Genomic DNA, 16,203 nt, shown 5'->3' with positions numbered 1-16,203 from the left:
AAGGTGACATGTAAGTAAGTGTCCTGGCTGATCACCTGCATCCATTCATGTCCGTTCTGCATTCCGACGGACTTGGGCAATACCAGCAGGACAATGCGACACCCCATACTTCCAGAATTGCTACAGGTTGGCTCCAGGAACAGTCTGGCCACCAAACTCCTGAGACATGAACATTACTGAGCATATCTGGGATGCCTTGAACTTGCTGTTCAGAAGAGATCTCCATCCTCTGTACTCTTAGGGATTTATGGACAGCTCTGCACGATTCATGCTACTTCAGACACTAGTTGAGTCCATGCCATGTCGTGTTGTGGCACTTTTGCGTGCTCGCGGGGGACCTGTACGATATTAAGCAGGTGTACCAATTTCTTTGGCTCTTCAGTTAATGGTGGGCAGTGTTACCTAAGCGTGTTTGTTTTATACTGAAAGTAGGCGCATAAATTCTCGCAGCGGTGTGTTGGAATGATTCCTTTCTAGAGCTAGATAATGACTCTATAAGGTAGTGGCAGATAATAGTTTTCAGACAATATTTTCTAAATTTTTTTGTAAACTTCCGCGTCAGCCTGGAATGCAGGACAAAGCCGAAGTCACTGCCGCGCCAAAGAAGAGGCGTAATTTCTGAAGCGCAGACTGTGAGGGAATTCTGTACACCAGATTCCAGGAGGGGGCAACTGCCGCGCCTTGGCCATCCTGGCCTGTGGTTAGTAATAGTAGGCAGTATTCCGTCCTGTCCTCCTCTTGACACACCTGCTCGAGGCTGCAGCACTAACCGCGTTACGCTGCGCTCGTAATCAGCCGTAACTGCTCCTGAACGCGCCTCTAAACGCTCGCGGCCTAATTACCCGCCGCGGGCAGCGGGAAGCGTTGCATGCCGGGAAAGTGTCCTCTTATAACTGCGAGGCGGCGGCGCTGGCGGCCAGTGCGAGAGATGTCGCCGCCGGAGGAAGAGGGCCGGCACGCGGAGGCCTCGCTGACAGTCCGCGTGGAGGCGGGGGCGGTGCGCGGCCGCGTCGCGGAGGCGGAGGGGGCGGCTGGCTGCCACCGGCGCTACCGCTACCGCAGCTTCCAGGGCATCCCGTACGCGCGGCCGCCAGTAGGCAAACTGCGGTTCAAGGTCAGTGCCGCTGCCGTAAAAATAGCGCGCTCCGCTGTCTTCCGCGTGCCGGCACTTGGCGAGCAGCGCCGCGTCTTCCGTGCGGCGAATAGGCGAGGCTGCACCTCGGTCGCATTGGGAGACGACAGGTTCACCCAACACCGACTCAAAGGAAGGCCTCGGCGCTTGTTCGTGACGTCACGTCAGCTAGGCACGGCGAACGCCAGGTCTGTTGCAGGCATACTCATAATGGTGGTGTCTCCCTCTCTGACATAGGAAAATGTGAAAACTATTGGCGGTAATTGACCAACACACATTGTTCTGAGAGATTTCTGCAATCAATTAATTGTGCAATTCATTACACTTCTTAACAAATAGTGTACTCCTGAACTTAAATTTCCACCTGTTTTAAGGATTGACATACAAAAACAACTTCATGGTCCAGCAGCAACAGAATTCGTGCTCCTTTACGTTATTTGTAAATCTGAGGAAGTTACATTTGCACTGGGTTGCTTTTACAAGAAACTGTGAACATATTTGTGATCTTCTTTAGGTATCTTGGTTGACTATGGGGTGAGGAGCACTGAATGTTAAAGAAATATCTTGCGATTGTACACGTTGGGGGACGGGGTGGGGGACAGACGAAGAGGCAAAAGAGAGATACTTGTTTCACCAAATATTTTTTTTTATCTTATAAAGTTTCTCCTTTCAGTTGCAAGAGGGGAATACTTATCTTTTCTAATGTGCATGTTTAAAAAAGTTTAAGCTCAGCAGTATTTTCGATATATGAAGCTATTTTGTTTCCTGTTTAGTATTCCTTTCGTTGAAAACGACTGCAATCTAATGACTGGCAACAGTTGGACATTCACACATGTAAATTAGTTCACATTTCCAGTGACGATGTCAAACGAAAATAAATAAATAAAAGAAACGAGTTCATTGTAAGGGGGTTGGGGTAAGTTTCGACAACAAAATGGATCAAGTAAATATAGTTACTTGAAGGTAAAATATACGAAGCTTGCAATGGGCAAAGCATCTTCTCATATTGATCTACGTTTGTTTCGACAGGATTCAGTAATACTGAACTATGATCTTCATTTGTAGCTTTACGATAGTAAGAAAATCTTTCATCTAAATAAAACTACAGAATCCAAAACAATACCAAACATTTTGTCCAAAAATAAGAGATTTATAGTGACGAGCACGCCCAGGCGTTTCTGCCTGCTACAGACCTGGCGTTCGCCGTGCCTAGCTGACGTGGCGTCACGAACAAGTGCCGAGGCCTGTACCTGCCCAGTTTCGACCGTTGGGGATGTCTGACGACTTTGGTGGTCGTTCCGAGTTCTGAGAGGTGGGAGACGCTGTATAGCACAGTCTAAGCCGTGTTCACCCACGCAACAAGTGTCGCCACAGCTAGTGGCATACTGCAGTTCCATGCGTGAACTCCCAATGTTTAGTGGCGCAACTGAAGAGACGCAGCTTTTGTCAGACCACAAAAAGTGTACTGTGTTGCGCTACTTTGCTTCCACCACTGCTCCCTGGTCGCAGTATTTCGAAACACGAGAAATCTGTCACAGTTTTGTTGTTGTTGTGGTCTTCAGTCCTTAGACTGGTTTGATGCAGCTCTCCATGGTACCCTATCCTGTGCAAGCTTCTTCATCTCCCAGTACTTCCTGCAACCTACATCCTTCTGAATCTGCTTAGTGTATTCATCTCTAGGTCTCCCTCTACGATTTTTACCCTCCACGCTGCCCTCCAATGCTAAATTGGTGATCCACTGATGCCTCAGAACATGCACTACCAACAGGTCCCTTCTTCTAGTCAAGTTGTGCCACAAACTCCTCTTCTCACCAATTTTATTCAGTACCTCCTCATTAGTTATGTAATCTACCCATCTAATCTTCAGCATTCTTCTGTAGCACCTCATTTCGAAAGATTCTATTCTCTTCTTGTCCAAACTATTTATCGTCCATGCTTCGCTTCCATACATGGCTACACTCCATACAAATACTTTCAGAAACGACTTCCTGACACTTAAATCTATACTCGATGTTAACAAATTTCTCTTCTTCAGAAACGCTTTCCTTGCCATTGCCATTCTAAATTTTATATCCTCTCTACTTCGACCATCATCAGTTATTTTACTCCCTAAATAGCAAAACTCTTTACTACTTTAAGTGTCTCATTTCCTAATCTAATTCCCTCAGCATCACCCGATTTAATTTGACTACATTCCATTATCCTCGTTTTGCTTTTGTTGATGTTCATCTTATACCCTACTTTCAAGACACTGTCCATTCCGTTCAACTGCTCTTCCAAGTCCTCTGCTGTCTCTGACAGAATTACAATGTCATCGGCGAGCCTCAACGTTTTTATTTCTTCTCCATGAATTTTAATACCTACTCCGAATTTTTCTTTTGTTTCCTTTACCGCTTGCTCAATATACAGATTGAATAACATCGGGGAGAGGCTACGAACCTGTCTCACTCCCTTTCCAACCACTGCTTCCCTTTCATGCCCCTCGACTCTTATAACTGCCATCTGGTTTCTGTACAAATTGTAAATAGCCTTTCGCTCCCTGTATTTTACCCCTGCCACCTTCAGAATTTGAAAGAGAGTTTTCCAGTTAACATTGTCAAAAGCTCTCTCTAAGTCTACAAATGCTAGAAATGTAGGTTTGCCTTTTCTTAATCTTTCTTCTAAGATAAGTCGTAAGGTTAGTATCGCCTCACGTTTTCCAACATTTCTACGGAATCCAAACTGATCTTCCCCGAGGTCCGCTTCTACCAGTTTTTCCATTCGTCTGTAAAGAATTCATGTTAGTATTTTGCAGCTGTGACTTATTAAACTGATAGTTCGGTAATTTTACATCTGTCAACACCTACTTTCTTTGGGATTGGAATTATTACGTTCTTCTTGAAGTCTGAGGGTATTTCGCCTGTCTCATACATCTTGCTCACCAGATGGTAGAGTTTTGTCATGACTGGCTCTCCCAAAGCCGTCAGTAGTTCTAATGGAATGTTGTCTACTCCCGGGGCCTTGTTTCGACTCAGGTCTTTCATGCTCTGTCAAACTCTTCACGCAGTATCTTGTCTCCCATTTCGTCTTCATCTACATCCTCTTCCATTTCCATAATATTGTTCTCAAGTACATCGCCTTTGTATAAACCCTCTATATACTCCTTCCACCTTTCTGCCTTCCCTTCTTTGCTTAGAACTGGGTTTCCATCTGAGCTCTTGATGTTCATACAAGTAGTTATCTTCTCTCCAAAGGTCTCTTTAATTTTCCTGTAGGCAGTGAGATAAGTCTCTACATCCTTACATTTGTCCTCTAGCCATCCCTGCTAGTGAGATAAGTCTCTACATCCTTACATTTGTCCTCTAGCCATCCCTGCTTAGCCATTTTGCACTTCCTGTCGATCTCATTTTTGAGACTTTTGTATTCCTTTCCTACTTCGACCATCATCAGTTATTTTGCTCCCCAAATAGCAAAACTCCTTTACTACTTTAAGTGTCTCATATCCTAATCTAATTCCCTCAGCATCACCCGACTTAATTCGACTACATTCCATTATCCTCGTTTTGCTTTGTCACTGTTATCGTGGAGTAATTAACTGCTGCTGTACTCCATTCTGTTTCTGTGTGTTTTCAAGTGAAAACAGTGTTTGGCACGTACATTTCTGCAGCTTGTGGCACTACAAGAGCAGAAAACCATTTTTGATCTACAGCAATGTGTGTATGTGTGTGTATGGGGGGGAGTGGGGTGGCGAGGTGGGCGGAGGTGGGGGGAGGATATTTGCAAACCAATGACGTACCCACAATCTCAAAAGATTTTTGGGTGAATAAATAACCTTAATATGCGTAACAAAAGAAGCGAGTTGTATATATTGCATAATTTGTGAGGCCAAGCATTGTATGAACTGTCGAGTACATGCAGGAAATAGCTCCAGAGTGTGATGTGGCAGCTGTTAATCTAAAGATTGGTTATTCTAAATTTGTCAATGAATACAATAAGATTCTAAAATCTTGGAAGAATGGTGTATCTGCAGATGATATTTACGTTCCAGCTCTTGGTTGTTTTACCATTGCAGACAGCATTTTCGTCTCCATGTGTTACTTCTTTTAGAGAAGTGTTTGTGGTCCCCGATTTATCCCTGAACGAAATTTATTTTCGGATCCAACCTTTGAGTTTCGTCTGCCTTGCATTTAACTCTTGTCGCAGCTCTATTGTCATAGCCTGTAATGTAACAATCACGCCCGCCTATATGATTTCAGTTGACCCAATGGTGAAAATTGTGCAGTTCTATAGATTTTCTGGCGTCCTGAGTGAACAGTAGTTCACGATGCCACTACAGAAACCCACAACCTGTGGCGCCACATTAGTTGCTTGTGTGAACCCGGCTTAACAGTTGTGGCATTCCGCCTCGTTTCTTACCCACTGTGATAGCAGTGCGCCAAGCGACGAGCAAGCTACATTTGGAACACGATATCGGATGAATGCGAATTGTATCGTTTATACTGGTTTATAACATAGTTGCTACAACAGGGAGCGTATGTAGTGCCATAAAAATCGACAATAACTAAAAAATTACACTGTATTTGTCATTTTTAATCTTCTAAGGACTGTTTACTTGCGATTCTCTTGCAAAGTACAGCTATCTACTGAAGAATGTCGTTTTCCTTTAGTAACAAGAAACCGCTAGTAAACACCAGTAGAACTGACTTTTTGCAGAACGATGTCATATCATCTACCCAATAATGTGAAGTTTTTTCGCTACACTTCCAGCCAAATCAGTGAACGTGGAAAGAAGGAAACCGGTTTGTAATGTGATACACTATTTAACGTACCAAATAAGCCACTACACCTTTAGCTGAAGGAAAACCACACAGGCGTGATAATAAATCGTCAAAAACAATGAAACTGTTTCCGAACACAGAAAAAATTAGTTCTACAATTATTCCTACGTCTGAGCCACGAACGATAAGAATCTTCAACAAACCCCTATTGAAGCAGAACTGATAACATTTACAAATACATTCATGTATGTATTAGAAACTCGAGTAAAGTGTAAGAATGGGCGAATCATTAGCCTCCATAATCTTTTTTTTATATGTCGAGGAAAGTCCCTAACATAATTTAGAAGAGACAACAACAAAAATATATGCTTCTCATCCATGAATTGTGCATTTAGTCTCTTGCTGTCAGCGCAGGAAGCTGCAACTATACACGTAAAAAAATGCTTCAAATGGCTCTGAGCACTATGGGACTTAACATCTATGGTCATCAGTCCCCTAGAACTTAGAACTACTTAAACCTAACTAACCTAAGGACATCACACAACACCCAGTCATCACGAGGCAGAGAAAATCCCTGGCCCCGCCGGGAATCGAACCTGGGAACCCGGGCGCGGGAAGCGAGAACGCTACCGCACGACCAACTATACACATATCCGAAAACATTTCTTCATGAATAAGTTGTAGCTTGTGTCATTGAATCAATGAGGTTCGGCTGTCTTCACATGTACTTCACAATAATTCACGTCTCTTGGTAATTTATTAATGCGTGTAACGCAATAATATAACAATTATTTTGTCAATTAAATAGAAAAATAATTAAAAACAAACATTGTCCTTATGACACATGTGACTGCTTTCTCACCGCTTGGAGCGCTAATGTAGCTTCAGTTGTCAAACGGTAACAACTAAAGAGTGTCCCAAAAAGAATGACCCGATTTTAAATAGAATTATTTATTAGGAAGAAGGGCTTAACACCAACAAATTGCATACTAAATTACTCAGAAAAGGCAGAAGTTTATAAAAATCCATCATTAATGTTCAATATGTCCTCCATTGGCTGCACAGATGTCATCTAGCCGATAGCCGAATTCATCCCAAACTGAGCGTAAGGTGTCTTCTGTCACTGAAGCTACAGCAGTTGATATTCTGGTTTTTAGTTCATCAATGTCACGAGGTAAGGGAGGAACGTAAACACATTGTTTAACATATTCCCACAGGAAGAAATCACATGATGTTAAGTCAGGGGACCTAGGAGGTCAAGAGCGTAAAGCCTGATCTGGTGGACCTGTACGCTCTATCCAAAGTTGGGCACTTTGGCATTGAGGAAACTGCGCACGTTGTTGTGCCAGTGCGGTGGTGCTCCATTCTTGGTGATAGATGAAATTGTCAGAGTCAAGTTGTGGGAATAACCAGTTCCACTCAAATGCTCGTCGGATTTGTTCCACTGTTTGTTCAGGAACGCGTGGCCGGCCAGGACTTTTGCCTCTACAGAGATACTCTGTTTCTTAGCACGAAATCGAATATGAAACGCCCACTGGACTGCGATCACTGATTGAGTACGACGAAATTCAATAACGCAATACGCCTTCTGCTCCGCGGACGCCATATTGCGCGAGACTGGCTCCACAGTCCAGGTCAGCACTCGTAGCGACATCTAGTGGATTTTTTCTGAAACTCTAGACCATGCCGAATACATGTCTCAATGTTATTACAAATTAAAATCGGGTCACTCTTTTTGGGACACCCTGTATAGTGCGAAAGGAACTTGGCTTGTCACGTCGGGTATACTTCCCACCGTGACTTAATGATCCTTAAAAATATTGTTACTAGTTGCTCTTTTCAGTACCTAATTATTTCCAAGCTCGAAAGTAACGCGTGTAGATAACCGGTTACCCTATATCCATTTCAGAAATGCTGTCTGCAGTTAATGCACCATTACTCCAGGCGTAGGTCCAGTGTGTCTAGCACATATACAAGGTGCGTACAGGCTCTCAGCTGGCCTCCTTCTGGCACTGAGACACAACCAGCTTTCATCAGACAATACAGCAGACCTCCACAATGCTCTTCAAAAAGCTCTCGCTTGACACCACTGAAGTCGCAAATGGCGGTAATGTGGGATTAGTGGAATGCACGTTACAAGGCGTCTGGTTCGGATCTGTCCTTGAAGTAATCCATTTGTAACAGTTCGTTGTGTCTCTGTGGTTCCAACTGCTGCTCAAATTACTGCTGCAGATGCAGTACGATGTGCCAGACCCAAACGCTGAACTCGATGGTCTTTCCTCTCGGTAGTGCCACGTGGCCATCTGGAACCCAGTCTTCTTGCGACTGTACATTCTCATGACCACCACTTCCAATAGTCATGTACAGTGGCTAAATTCTTGCCAAGTCTTTCTGTAGTATCACAGAAGGAACATCCAACTTCTCGTAGTCCTATTACACAACCTTGTTCAAACTCAGTGAGGTAATGATATGGGATCTTTGTTGCCTTAAAGGCATTGTTGACTATCATACCACATTCAAATGCAAACGTAACTACCGGTCACGGCCATTACTGTGTATTTAAAGCAAACCTGATTTGCATCCTCATAGTGGTGTTACGAGCGCCACTCTTAAGCGACTGGGGCAAAACCCTTCAGATTAGGAACATACCTACTAACTTTCGTTTATGTCATACAACTCGTCCTTGGTGGTGCGACTTTTTTTCCGTCAGTGTATTAGTCAGTAATTCCTGAGATTAGCCGCCGCATACAGACAGAAAAAAGCGGCAGAGGAGTTAAGTTTATTATATTCTTCTTTGCTTTAATCCCGTCTGTTATTGGGTCAACTGTACTCAAGATTTGGCGAATTTATTTCTATTTAACTCCGCAACCGGATGCCCTTACTGTTACTGAAGCCATCAGTTACCTTAGGAAAGGAAGACGTGAGCTGTCTGTGAGCTCTGTATACTTTGTTTCGTGTCTTTGACCGTATTTTCACTGTATGTCATATTTCCTGAGGCGGAAATTGGGGACCAGTCCAGCATCTGGTTTAACGAGCGTGGGAAACCGCCTAAAAACCAAACTCAAGCCGGCTGGTGCTCCAGCCACAGTCGTTATTCTGGATTGCGTCCCTGTCTGAGAAGCTGGCACGCTGCGCAGTGTGCTATATGAGCAGGTCAGGGGACTTCAATTTGTAATATATGTAGATACACACAAGTCTTCCTCAAGAGTCATTCTGTCTGCTAGTGAAATCTATATCTACACTAGTTCCTGAGATCAGCCTTCACATACTGGCAGAAGAATGTAGTGTGGGACTTTAATTTATAATATGTAGAGATTTTGGTCAAGATTCTATTGTCTCTGGATTCGTGGTAGCTGTCACTTTACTGCTTTTCCCAGGGGATAGCACCTGCTCTCTAGCTGAATTGCTTTCAGGTCCCATTACTCCGATGATATATTCCAAATGCCAGTTAAATATTGAACTCGAACACACACACACACACACACACACACACATATATATATATATATATATATATATATATATATATATATATATATATATATATATATTACAGGGTGGAGCAGAGGAAACGCATGTTATTCACTACTGAATTACTGGGACAAAATAATAAAAACAGGCATTAAATGATAGATTTTTTAAAGCAGTTTTGAAATATACATACTTTAATTAGGTTCGAAAAATAGTGTCTTAGAGATGACGTCCTTCTTGCTGGATACAAATTTGGATCCTCTCCCGAAAGTTACACGTGGCTCTCTCCAACATTTCATGCGGCTCGGTTTTCCTAATGAATGGAATTCTTCAGGTCATCGATTGTCCGAGGCTTTTTCATGTAGACTTTTGGTTTTTAATATCCCCACAAAAGGAAGTTGCATATCGCCAAATCGGGTGAACGAGAGGGCCAGTAAACATCACCATATCTCGAAATAACATGACCTGGGGACATTTGTCGAACCACTTCCATGGATGCTCTCGCCGTGTGAGCTGTGGCACCGTCCTGCTGAAGCCATATTTATCTCATGTTCACGTGACGTCTTTCAAGTTCTGGATGAAGAAAGGTGTTTAACATTTTAACGTAACATGCTGATGTCACAGTAACTGTGCTTCATCACTCATGAAAACTGTAGCATCTGCATCTTCCGTAAAAATTTCGTCCATTACGCGACAAAACTCTCTGCGCTGCACAAAATCCCCTTTACTAAGCTACTGGACGATCATTATCTTGTACGGGTGAAACTGAAGATCGTCATGTAAGATGCGGTGAGGCGAACGACGTGACATACCCAGCACTACAGCCCGTCGTCTAGCCGATCGTTTCGGACTATATATATATATATATATATATATATATATATATATATATATATATAAAATGATGAGTCTGTAATACAAGTATATATTTGTACGCCCCCCCCCCCCCCCATGAATCATGGACCTTGCCATTGGTGGGGAGGCTTGCGTGCCTCAGCGATACGGATAGCCGTACCGTAGGTGCAACCACAATGGAGGGGTATCTGTTGAGAGGCCAGACAAACGTGTGGTTCCTGAAGAGGGGCAGCTGCCATTTCAGTAGTTGCAGGGACAACAGTCTGGATAATTGACTGATCTGGCCTCGTAACATTAACCAAAACGACCTTGCTGTGCTGGTACTGCAAATGGCTGAAAGCAAGGAGAAACTACAGCTGTGATATTTCCTAAGGGTATGCAACTTTACTGTATGATTAAATGATGATGGCGTCCTTTTGGGTAAAATATTCATGTGGTAAAATAGTCCCCCACTCGGATCTCTGGGCGGGGACAACTCAGGAGGACGTTGTTATCAGGAGAAAGAAAACTGGCGTTCTACAGATCGGAGTGCGGAATGCCAGATCCCTTAATTGGGTAGGTAGGTTAGAAAATTTAAAAAGGGAGATAGACAGGTTAAAGTTAGATATAGTGGACATTAGTGAAGGTTGGTGGCAGGAGGACCAAGACTTTTGGTCAGGTAAATACATAGTTATAAATACAAAAAAAATAGGGGAATGCAGTAGAAGGTTTAATGATGAATAAAAAATAGGAGCACAGGTAAGCTACTACGAATAGCACAGTGAACGCATTATTGTAGCCAAGATAGACACGAAGCCCACGCTTATCAGAATAGAATAAGTTTATATGCCAACTAACTCCGCAGATGATGAAGAGACTGGTGAAATATATAATGAGGTAAAAGAAATTATTCAGATAGTGAAGGGAGACGAGAATTTAATAATCATGGAAGACTGGAATTCGATAGTAGGAAAAGGGAGAGAAAGAAATGTAGTAGGTGAATATGGAATGGGGAAAGGAAAGAAAGAGAAAGTTGCCTGGTAGAATTTCGGACAGAAAAATATCTTAATCATAGCTAACACGGGGTGTAAAAATCATGAAAAAAGGTTGTATACATGGAAGAGGCCTGGAGACACTGGAAGGTTTCAAATAAATTATATAATGGTCAGATACAGATTTAGGAATCAGGTTTTAAATTGTGGGCTCTGACCATAATCTATTGGTTATGAACTATAGATTAAAACTACAGAAAGGTGGGAATTTAAGGAGATGGGACCTGGATAAACTGAAAGAACCAGAGGTTGCAGAGAGTTTCAGAGAGAGCATTAGGGCATGATTGACAAGAATGGGGGAAAGAAGTACAGTAGAAGAAGAATGGGTAGCTTTGACAGATGAAATAGTGAAGACAGCAGAGGATCAAGTAGGTAAAAAGACGAGGTCTAGTAGAAATCCTTGGGTAACAGAAGATATATTGAATTTATTAGTGAAAGGAGAAAATATAAATATGCAGTAAATGAAGCAGGCAAAAAGGAATACAAATGCCTCAAAAATGAGATCGACAGGAAGTGCAAAATGGCTAAGCAGGGATGGCTAGAGGACAAATGTAAGGATGTAGAGGCATATATCACTAGGCGTAAGATAGACACTGCCTACAGGAAAATTAAAGAGACCTTTGGAGAAAACAGAACCACTTGTATGAATATCAAGAGCTCAGATGGAAAACCAGTTCTAAGCAAAGAAGGGAAGACAGAAAGTTGGGAGGAGTATATAGAAGGTCTATACAAGGGCGATATAATTCAGGGCAATATTATCGAAATGGAAGATGACGTAGATGAAGATGAAATGGGAGATATGATACTGTGTGAATAATTTGAGAGAGCACTGGAAGACCTAAGTCGAAACAAGGCGGGAGTAGACAACATTCCATTAGAACTACTTGCTACAGAGATGTGAAATACCATCAGACTTCAAGAAGAATATAATAATTCCAATCCCAAAGAAAGCAGGTGTTGACAGGTGCGAAAATTACCGAACTATCAGTTTAATAAGTCAGGCTGCAAAATACTAACACGAATTCTTTACAGACGAATGGAAAACCCCGTAGAAGCCAGCCTCGGGGAGGATCAGTTTGGGTTCCGTAGAAATGTTGAAACACGTGAGGCAATACTGACCCTACGAATTATCTCAGATGAGGTTTGCCGATGACACCGTAATTCTGTCAGAGACAGCAAAGGACTTGAAAGAGCAGTTGAATGGAATGGACAGTGTCTTGAAAGGAGGATACAAGATGAACATTAACAAACGCAAAACGAGGATAACGGAATGTAATCAAATTAAATCAGGTGATGCTAAGGAAATTAGATTAGGAAATGAGACACTTAAAGTAGTAAAGGAGTTTTGCTATTTGAGAAGCAAAATAACTGATGATGATCGAAGTAGGGAGGATATAAAATGTAGACTGGCAATGGCAAGGAAAGCGTTTCTGAAGAAGAGAAATTTTTTATCATAGAGCATAGATTTGTGTCAGGAAGCCTTTTCTGAAAGCCTTAATAAGGAGTGCAGCCAAGTGTAGAAGTGAAACATGGACAGTAAATAGTTTAGAAAAGAAGAGAATAGAAGCTTTCGAAATGCCGTGCCACAGAATAATGCTGAAGGTTAGATGAGTAGATCGCGTAACTAATGAGGAGGCGCTGAACAGAATTGGGGAGAAGAGGAATTTGTGGCACAACTGAAGAAGGGATCGGTTGGTGGGACATGTTCCAAGGCATCAAGGGATCACTAATTTAGTATTGGAGGGCAGCGTTGAGGGTAAAAATCGTAGATAGAGACCAAGAGATGAATATACTAAACAGATTCAGAAGGGTGTAGGTTGCAGTCGTTACGTGGGGGACATGGAGAAGCTTGCACAGGATAGAGTAGCATGGAGAGCTGCATCAAACCAGTCTGTGGACTGAAGACCAGGTACATGTATTAGACACACAACATTAATATAAGCAATAAACTACACACAAAAGCCTTCCTCGTCAATCAATCTACCTGTTGGTGAAAATATATCAAAATCCCAACACCATTCCTTGAGGTTAGCTGAAATGTACAGCCAGAAACTGTGGCATAGGCTTTTAATTTATGATATGTACATAATAGAATATTTATAGTGTTTGTTTCCTTTTTTTATGTGTTCCGATGGCTACCAAGTGAACACGTGGTCACACCTTGGGTTCAGGATTTTTGTAGGTGCGGAGGCTGGGCAGGTGATGTGGTGGCGCTACGGGTGCAGAATGGCAGGCTCGAGGATTTGGTGAGAGTGGCTTTCGTATGCGTGAAGGTGTCCATTTAACAGTATTGTCTGGGAACATATTTATTGTTCGCAATTTTACAACATGAGTTGTCTTCTCTGGTAAAGCATGACAGAATGTGAATGCAGCGCAAGTGTTTAGTGGCTCACTCACCAATTTTGGGTGTGGGGTTCTGTTAAATGGATCCAAAATATCAAGCCAAATCATTTCAAAGCATTCTGATGCCTCAGACAGCCTCTGAAGAGGAATTCTTTTATGGTTGAGATTGGCCCGCTGAGCAAATCATATGCAGTTATGAACATAGTGATGCATATCATGCTTTCTTGTATGACACCAGAATTTTTCGTCTGCTCTACTATCCATCACTCTTCAACCATCAAGACCCAACAATACATGATCATGTGCCTGATGCAATACTTCTTACCTCAGTAACAATGGAATCATCAAGTGTAGTCCAAAATCTGTTGACTTGCAGAGTAAACCCTTTTCATTACAAACTATGGCTGCTACTTAAATACCTGATAGTCTGTATCAGCTGCCTGCAGTTCCTACCAGTCACATTTTTTCAAGTTTTTATAGTATTGTGACCTTACAGTTCAAAGTATCTGTATTTGTATACTTCTTACAAGGCCCAAGAATGATTTTGTAGTCAAACTCAACCAACTTAACAGCCAATCTTGTTAACCTGTTAGAGGAATTCTTAAAAACCAATAGCCATTTCAATGGAGCACGGTCTGTTACAGCTTTGAATTTCTATCTGTACAGGTCATATCGAAAATAAGTGATCCCATAGATCACTGCCAACATTTCCTTCTCTGTGGTGCAGTAGTTTCATTCCACTCTTTTTAGCTGGCTGCACTACAGGATGCTCTGTACTATCGATATTCTGACTGAGAATACAACCAAGTGCACTATTGCTAGCATCACAGGAAAGGATGAATGCCTTGGCAAAATCATGAAACACCATGACTGGGTCTTCAGTTAACACTTTTTCCAGCACGTGATTTTCTGTAGTTGCTAAGCCTCAGAAAAGATTGTAAGTGTTTCATTGTTTGAGGGATTGAAAATTCAAATAGTGCCAACACTAAACAAGGGTCAGTTTGTACACCTTCACTAATAACATAGCCTAAGTACTTGAGTCTGTGCAAAATTAATTTTTCAATAATTAGTGAAAGACATACTGCCCTTTGTCTACTGAACTCTTCCTCCAATGTTTTATATGGTCGATCATATTTTCCGAGAAAAACTATCGTACCACAAGATATACCACACATTTTCTAGCTTTTAGGCCTGCCAAACCCCCATTTAACGGTCTGTAAAATGTGGCTGGTACATTTTTAAGCCTGAATAGCATCATGCAGTATTTAAGATGCCCCCACGGTACTGTAAAAACTGTTTTAAGTCTGTGCTCTGATTCTACCTCCATCTGCTGGTAGCTGCTCCACAGGTCCATTGTGGAGAAGTATTTGCATCTGCCTAATTTATTAAGTGTCTCCATGGTATTAGGTATGGAAAGGAGTTGGTGATGGTTTGATCATTGAAGTAGGCGAACCAGAACCATACACTCATTTTTCACGTTACTTACACACACTATGCTTCTCTATACAAAACAGTTCATTGTATATGAATGCTGGTTACTTTCAAGTGTCACAACCACAAATAACATTTCTTATGGTAAATCAGTACATTCAGAGACCCAAACTAACTACCTTGTACCGGACAGTACGTTGTCATGGGAACACATCTTTAGTATGCAGTTAGCAACGCCTTCATGATCGGTGCATCTTGCGACATTGTTTCACTTGCGGCAGTATCACACAGTGGGAAAAAAACACCCTCCAGCTCAAGTGTATGCTGCAGGGAACTGGCTTTATTATGGTGTTTAGTAAGGAAATCGATCCTGAGAGTTGCAACAATCTGTGGCAATACCCCCATATGGTCAGAAAAAGTCTTAGCTCAATGCTAAACATGAGCAGCGTTATATCCATATCACCAGCTCCATGTAACCTTTAACACGGAGACCCTAGTATTTTTCTATCCAAAAGATATAGCACAATTACCAATACCTACACCTCTGTATCTGCTAAGAACCTATGTTCCTTGCCACTAGCGAAACTCCACAAGCTACGTTCTATCTCTGCATCCAATAGTGCAGTATTAAATTTTACTGGGAAAACTTTTCTACAGCTGATACTTTCCCCATTCTCATTTAACAAAAACTTTCGCCGATTTCGATTTTACCGTTTCTTACTCTGTACTCCTGTGCTTTGCGACCTACTTGTCCACACTCGTAGCATTCCGACTGATGACTAAGTTGTTAGAGGTGGTCCTCACGCCGAAACCGGTGAAATTTTATTACTGATGCAAACACATGACGGTCGCTGCGAACCCTACTTGCTATATCTAGCTGCAGCCAAATCAGAAAGATTCTCCGTTCTAAAACAACACAACATTTCAGCAGGAATGCTGACAAATATATGTCGAGAGCCCTATTCTCAGCTTCTCAGTGCAGCACCATATTGACCTTCTCATTCTGCATTAGCTCATATGTTTGGAGATTGATCTTTCGGATCCTGCTTGAGAATGATTTGACAGACTCATTGCGCTTCTGAGCTAACACGATCAATTTCTCCCTAAAGAAGTGGTTACTGGTCTCTTTATGATTCCTCAACTAACTGTTACCTTGTTTGCGCATTCCACAGGGTCTCGTGGT

The 16,203-nt window shown here is 42.2% G+C and overlaps 1 protein-coding gene across 1 annotated transcript in view; it reads left to right on the top strand.

Annotated features, from left to right (window-relative positions):
• Positions 1-928: 928 nt before the first annotated feature.
• LOC124616580 (juvenile hormone esterase-like) overlaps positions 929-16,203 on the top strand; it is a 412,155-nt gene continuing 396,880 nt past the window's right edge. The window contains exon 1 of the mRNA XM_047144901.1: positions 929-1,114. Within this exon, the coding sequence (XP_047000857.1) occupies positions 929-1,114 (186 nt within the window). The remainder of the gene's footprint in view (positions 1,115-16,203) is intronic.

The sequence above is a fragment of the Schistocerca americana genome, chromosome 5, assembly GCF_021461395.2.
Source record: "Schistocerca americana isolate TAMUIC-IGC-003095 chromosome 5, iqSchAmer2.1, whole genome shotgun sequence".
Lineage (NCBI taxonomy): Eukaryota > Metazoa > Arthropoda > Insecta > Orthoptera > Acrididae > Schistocerca > Schistocerca americana.
Note: the sequence above shows the minus strand (reverse complement) of the source record. Positions and strands in the feature narration are given on the sequence as shown.